Source organism: Perkinsus marinus, assembly GCF_000006405.1.
Source record: "Perkinsus marinus ATCC 50983 genomic scaffold scf_1104296975926, whole genome shotgun sequence".
In the NCBI taxonomy this organism is placed as follows: Eukaryota; Perkinsozoa; order Perkinsida; family Perkinsidae; genus Perkinsus; species Perkinsus marinus.
The window spans coordinates 289462-295461 of NW_003200605.1; the positions used below are offsets into that span (position 1 = coordinate 289462).

Consider the following 6000-nt stretch of genomic DNA (forward strand, 5'->3'; position numbering starts at 1 on the left):
ACGCCTCAAAGTGCAAGAAGTTGCTGTTGAAGTCGCAGATCCTTCCAGACCACAGCCAGCCGTATGTGCTCTACTCGTCGTTTTAATATGGTGGCTAGCATGGGTCCTCTACAGGTACTCTATGCGAGCCTATGCTAGTGACTTCATTCCCCTTTGCATGCTGAGGGATGGCAGGGGAGGCACACGGCCGACCATGCCGGTTGGCGAGGATTCTCTAGAGTTCTATCTTACCTTGCGGAATCCGAGATCGGAACCGATCGAAGTGTGTAGAGCTTTAGAAATTGACGTATTCACTTGTAATTGAATATCTCTGTGGGATGGTAACACCCTTTGGCGCCCTCTTGAAGCGTCCAGAGAAATCTGTTGCGTCCTCATGAGAACTAATCGGTATTGTGACTGATACCGAGTGTTTATGGTGTAGTTGGTCATTAGACTGGCTTTCGCATAACAGCGGTACTGTCATGGTCATGAGCTTGAACCTGAGGAGCGCACATATCCTGAGTGTTTTCTCTTAGGTTAAATTTGACACGAAATTGAATGACGACTTCCTTGAGAAACTCGTGCCTCCCTGTCACTCCAATTGGCCCGGCGAGGTCGCCCAACACGAAGCGAGGTACTTCTGCCCTTCTCATTATTCAACAAGTTCATAATATTTGAGTCGGGGAGATTCTCTCCTTGAGGAGCCTTTTTTTCTGAGTATCATTGCTATTCCGACTTGCTATACGTACAACCTGGTACACCAGGCTGGCTCGTTATCATAGCAATTCCGACACCCACAGGCACGCAGAGGTTCTTCCTAATATGCGTTTCGTGACTGAGCCATTTGTCATCGTTGTTGGAGGCTCAGACATTGACATTTCTGAGAGTGAGGTAGTCAGGAAATATGCTGAAAGAGGATTCAGTATTGTATATTCTTTCCCTCAGATGGTGACTCGGGATTCACCCCCAGAGCTCGTGCAGTCTCAACGGCATCGAGCCGCTGTCAAATTGGTAGCGTTGCATTTCTCTTCCCTACTTTCGGCGAAGGGATAGATTCATGGCAAGTTCAGTGACATATGGTGCTTCAGACCGTCCAGAAGGCCCAAAGACCGTCCGCCTTGTCCGCCGATAGTATTAAGTCGCCCCTCCGTGAAGGACTCAGTCGAGTGACGTTGAAACCGCACTCGCCAGATATCAAGTGATCATAACACTCGGAAAGAATGCACACAATCCGTCAATATTTCTGTATTGTTCCCTAAGAGTAATTTCCTTTGCAGATTCTGGCAAGTTCTCCTACGATTGCACATAAGTGCTACTTCACCCGACCCTGGAGATAGAGGAGTGGAACTCTTACTGAGAATTAGAGTAGGAGAAATTGATCATGCTCAGATTAGTTGAATATGTTTCTCTACATGAATTGTTGTTATTTCAGTTGGTCTCTATCTGTCTATTTATTCGCATCCCGGAAAGGTTAACGAACTGTTATTAGCATAGAATCACTCAACATAACAAAACTCATCTGAGGATGAAACTAGTAACACTTCGGAAACCTATAATGGGCACCTGGTAAATCGTCAAGTGAAGGACAACTACTCGGCTCGACATTGAGAGGCCATAGTATGGTAGTTGTTGCAGTTAGAGAAACCCATCTCCTTCGAGAAATCATTGCCATAGGCACAACGGGCCCACTCCCAATCATTGAGGGCATAAAGAGTTCCATCGATATCATAAAGATGGTTGAACTGTTCTTGGGTCAAAATACCATCAGTAACAGTTCGCTCCCGGAGCGTATTGAGAGTGTTCCAAATATACTCAATACCTCCCTTAGAATCGGGATAAACCGCTGTGTCAAAAGCACACATAGAAAGCTTGTGGCAGTATTTGCCAACTGTGCAGGAACCCTCCAACATGATGGTGATCTTGGCCTTCAAGTTCTCCCATCCTGGTTGAGTACACACCGCACACTGTTCGGTCATCATATAATTCATACGATAAACAAGATCGTCCGCATAATCCCCATCAATAGCATTACGATAGAGCATCATCGTAGCATGATCGGCGTACTGCATAATATATTGAGTACCCAGAGTATTCTTCTGACCCTCAATGGCGAAATCAATAAGCAACGAACCAGGAGCATACCCCATCTTGTCGGTAACATCGTCCTTCATTTGCTGAGCCTGCAGCAAAGTCTCCTTAATGTCTTCGGGTTGCATGTGCTCCGTATCGAAACTCAGACCGATAGGCGCGATCACAGCCATGTCCTCTGACGTAACCGAGTCTTCTAAGAACTTGCGGAAAGTATCCACGAAAGCAATCATTCTCTTGCCATTATGCTTCTCGATGTCACCGTACGTCAAGAAGATACGCTGGTCATTACCAGTTTTCTCACGCCACTGCTTCATCCAAGGAACAAGGCGATCTTGATTGTGAATCCGGTCATAGTTGGTAACATCAGCAACGTTCACATAAACATCACCGGCATTCCACAACTTCCCCATATCAGAAGCGCCGAAGTCCACGAGGGTCTCATCGTCACCCCTCCAGTAGTTTTGAGACCAAGTATACGTCGAGAAGCGTTTTTCAGAACTCGACGGGCTTGTGGGAGATGCAGTAGTAGATTCAGTAGTCGTGACAGTTGTTGTCGTAGTAGGGATAGTTGTTGTCGTAACAGGGGCAATAGTTGTGACATTTGTTATCGTAGTAGGAGCAGTAGTCGTGGTAGGGACAGTAGCCACTGCAGTTGTTGTCATTGTAGGAGATGAACTAGTCGAAGTGGACGTAGTTGATAGTTGGATTGTCGTTGACCGTAAGTTAGTCGATGTCATTGGTGCTTTCGTTGTAATAACATCGCCACTTGAGCTAGGCGTATTGGGTATCTCCGCACTGGTGCTGTGATTAGGCTGAGTGTCGCAGGAACATAGTAAATTGCTGCCCGAACACACTGGGGGATTCTGCCAATATTTGCAGTAAGAGCCAGCTTGAACCGCTGCACAATCTTCGTCACCCCGATGACAATCTTCACCAACAACAGTACCCACCATACAGACGATGGCCACGTAAGGTATCAATAAACGATTCATGTTAGAAGAGCAGATATGACGAGTAGCTTGTTGATAGATATATCAGACGAGGATAGATAGATAGCTGCTTGAAGACGCTATCGCTCATCGATTTTTTGTGTCTCATCACAAAGCCCTGTCTTTCATTGTGTCCATCGGTTCCGTGAAGATGGAGTTGGTCGAACTCAGCCTGTGGATATTCTGCAATCTCACGTATCTCCCATGGCATATACCATCCGGGGTTTCGGATCGTGTGGCAAACAGTGATTGTGATCCGACATCGTTTTGCTCGTAGGCTATCAGTTCATGAGCCTAGGAAGCCTCAAAGCCTAGAAAGTACGGGATTCATGATTTATTCTGATGCTCTCGAGGAACTGCTAACTGCGGAGCGTCCGTATACTCATGTAGCTATTTGGGCCTCCCAAACGAGCTCCTATGCTCACGTCTTATACTTCGCTAATTCTTTCCGACTTTCTGATGGAAGGGAGTCGCCGCTCAGTGGTGGCCACCGTCACGACGCCATCGCGAAGTCTCAGCTTCAGAGATTGTTCACGCCAGCGGGGATAAGATTGTTGCGGTCTCACCACTTCACACATGCCTGTGAGCAGTCGTTACACAGTCTGTAACACAGGCTATGATTAAGTCACTGGGGCCCTCGAGCGATGTGCATGTCTCCATGTGCGCTGATAGACTTCGCGCTAGTTTGTTCATTGCTGATATGCATCCGGGAGCGCATACAAGGTCTTCAGTGCAGGAAGGAAGGTCCTCATTTGGTTGGACTGTGAGAATACATGATGCAAATTATTCAACTGTCGACCCCTGGGATTAGTCGACTGACTTGTCTCGAAAAATTTGAAATCCGGATGTGTACATATTCAACGGAATATTTCCGCAGAAGAATTAATCCGATGATGCGGCGAAGTGGGGAATCGTTCCCATACACATACATTTCTTAGGAATGTATGTGTATGGGGAGCGAATTCCCCAGGTTGGATCTTCACGATGGGATTTTGTTCTCTTTCGTGAACGTGTGACTCTTTGTTGTCTGCCATAGGGATTATAGTCGTCGTCTTGTCATAAAAGTCCGAATCATATCGTGGCCTCATCAGTCTCAGGGAGATTCAAATTCAATGGAATCGGCCGAGAAATCAGCTTCGTGGACAAGACGTTTAGAGTGAGATTTTCAATCAGGTTTGGTTGCCAGATGATCAGTTCTTTATTCGCGAATCAGGATGAAAATTCATAGCTCGTCGCAATGATCGCGATGACTGATTGAAAACCAGTGAATCAGAGGTTTATAATCATCTCTTAATCTTTTCAACTGGGCAAATACTCTGGCTCACCCCACTAATCAGGATCGGCATATAGCCATTGGTGGCATTGGCTTCATGCACGCAACCACTCGCAGGCACGCATGCGCAGCGCGCACAATATAGATTCTCTTTCTGTCTGGGCAAGACGGTCTGGTCCAAACGCCATTTGGTAAAATCTGGACTGCTCAAGTAAGCCAGGCTGGCGGCCTTCAGGTCTGAAGGCTTTCAAAGCAACCTTTTCACATGCTACTGGTACAACACACTGCTGTCAACTCTCACATGCAACAGTACATGACACTGAGCTCCATAGGCGAGATTTCCTTAGTATCGAGCTTAGGGTCATCGTAACAGCAAGCCCATTATGACACCATCATGGAGGAAGGGTCTCTTTGAAATACTGTTCTATAGCAATGGTCGTGATCCACGACTCGCGAATGGAGCGCGGTTGTCCGCAGCACCGAAGCATTATGTCCCATCACGTTGTGTTTTCCTAGCGCCGCGCTGGCAGCGCGACCTCCGGTTTCTGTTGCGCCTGCGTGTCGGCCTTGCTTCCCTCAACCAGCATCCTCCATCTGTAGACTCACAAGACCGGATCCCGGATTTCGGGACTAGCAAGCTCCGTGAGCTGCCGTCTCGCGACTTCGTCGGTGTGACTCGCACCGTGTGAGGGATGGTTTCGGGAATTCCGGAGTCTGGATAGTCGAGGCTCCCTGTAGACTTGAGGCTACTCGTAGCTCGATCGTTTTCCTCCGAACATGACCGATCCAAACTTCAAGCCCATGCACGTGACAGTCACTCCAGAACATTGCCTCGGCAATGGCGGCCTCGGTCGCTTCTGGATCCTTCCCGGATCACGCGATCGCGCGCAGCAGATCGCGGAGACTTTCCTCCAGGACTGTGAGGTGATCGCTTCTCCTCGTGGTCATGATGGTTACATTGGCAAGTACGAGGCCCCTGACGGAACGGTGGTCGACATTGGTATTATCTCTACCGGTATGGGTGCTCCAAGTGTTGACATCATCGCCACTGAGATGATCAAGCTTGGTGCCAAGGTCCTCGTCAGAGTTGGTACCGCTGGTGCCATGCAGAAGACTCTCGGAATCGGTGATATCGTTATCGTTACTGGCGCTGTTCGTGATGAGGGTACATCGAGGCATTACATGCCTCTCGAATTCCCTGCCCTTGGATCGGCTGCTGTTGTCACGGCAATGTGTAGCGCTGCCCAACACCAGCTCGAGACGGAAGATGAAGAGCTCAAGGAAGGTGCTCAATGGGTCTACGACGCTGGTCCGGTCCATTCTAAGGATTCCCTCATGGCGAGGGAGTTCAAGTTCGGCCCCTATGCTGCTGAGCACAAACGCTATATGGAAGTATTGGAGAATCTCGGCTGCCTAGCCTCTGAGATGGAAGTAGCCATGCTCTTCAGTCTGGCTCAGGTCTATGGTGTCAAGGCTGGCTGCGTCCTTGCTATCATTGGTGGTGGTGACGGCGCGCCTTTCTCCGATGAAGCTCATCTGAAGAGCGAGGCGGTGACTCGTTCATGCACAATCGTATGTCAGGGCATGGCCCAGCTTAAGAGAAAACTCATGCGTTACGGGAGGAAGGCATCCCTTCTCGGACGTTCACTTTCTCAGACCATCAGTTAA

The 6000-nt window shown here is 48.5% G+C and overlaps 2 protein-coding genes across 2 annotated transcripts; one reads left to right on the top strand and one right to left on the bottom strand.

The window, feature by feature from the left end:
- Positions 1 to 1568: 1568 nt before the first annotated feature.
- Positions 1569 to 2480, bottom strand: Pmar_PMAR004512 (hypothetical protein; the record flags this gene model as incomplete). The annotated part of the gene is made up of 1 exon (XM_002765010.1): positions 1569 to 2480. The coding sequence occupies one exon, from the start codon at positions 2478 to 2480 to the stop codon at positions 1569 to 1571; it is 912 nt and encodes a 303-aa protein (XP_002765056.1).
- A 2629-nt stretch (positions 2481 to 5109) lies between these two features.
- On the top strand, positions 5110 to 6000 carry Pmar_PMAR004513 (Uridine phosphorylase, putative; the record flags this gene model as incomplete). The annotated part of the gene is made up of 1 exon (XM_002765011.1): positions 5110 to 6000. One exon carries the CDS (start codon positions 5110 to 5112, stop codon positions 5998 to 6000), a length of 891 nt encoding a protein of 296 aa, XP_002765057.1.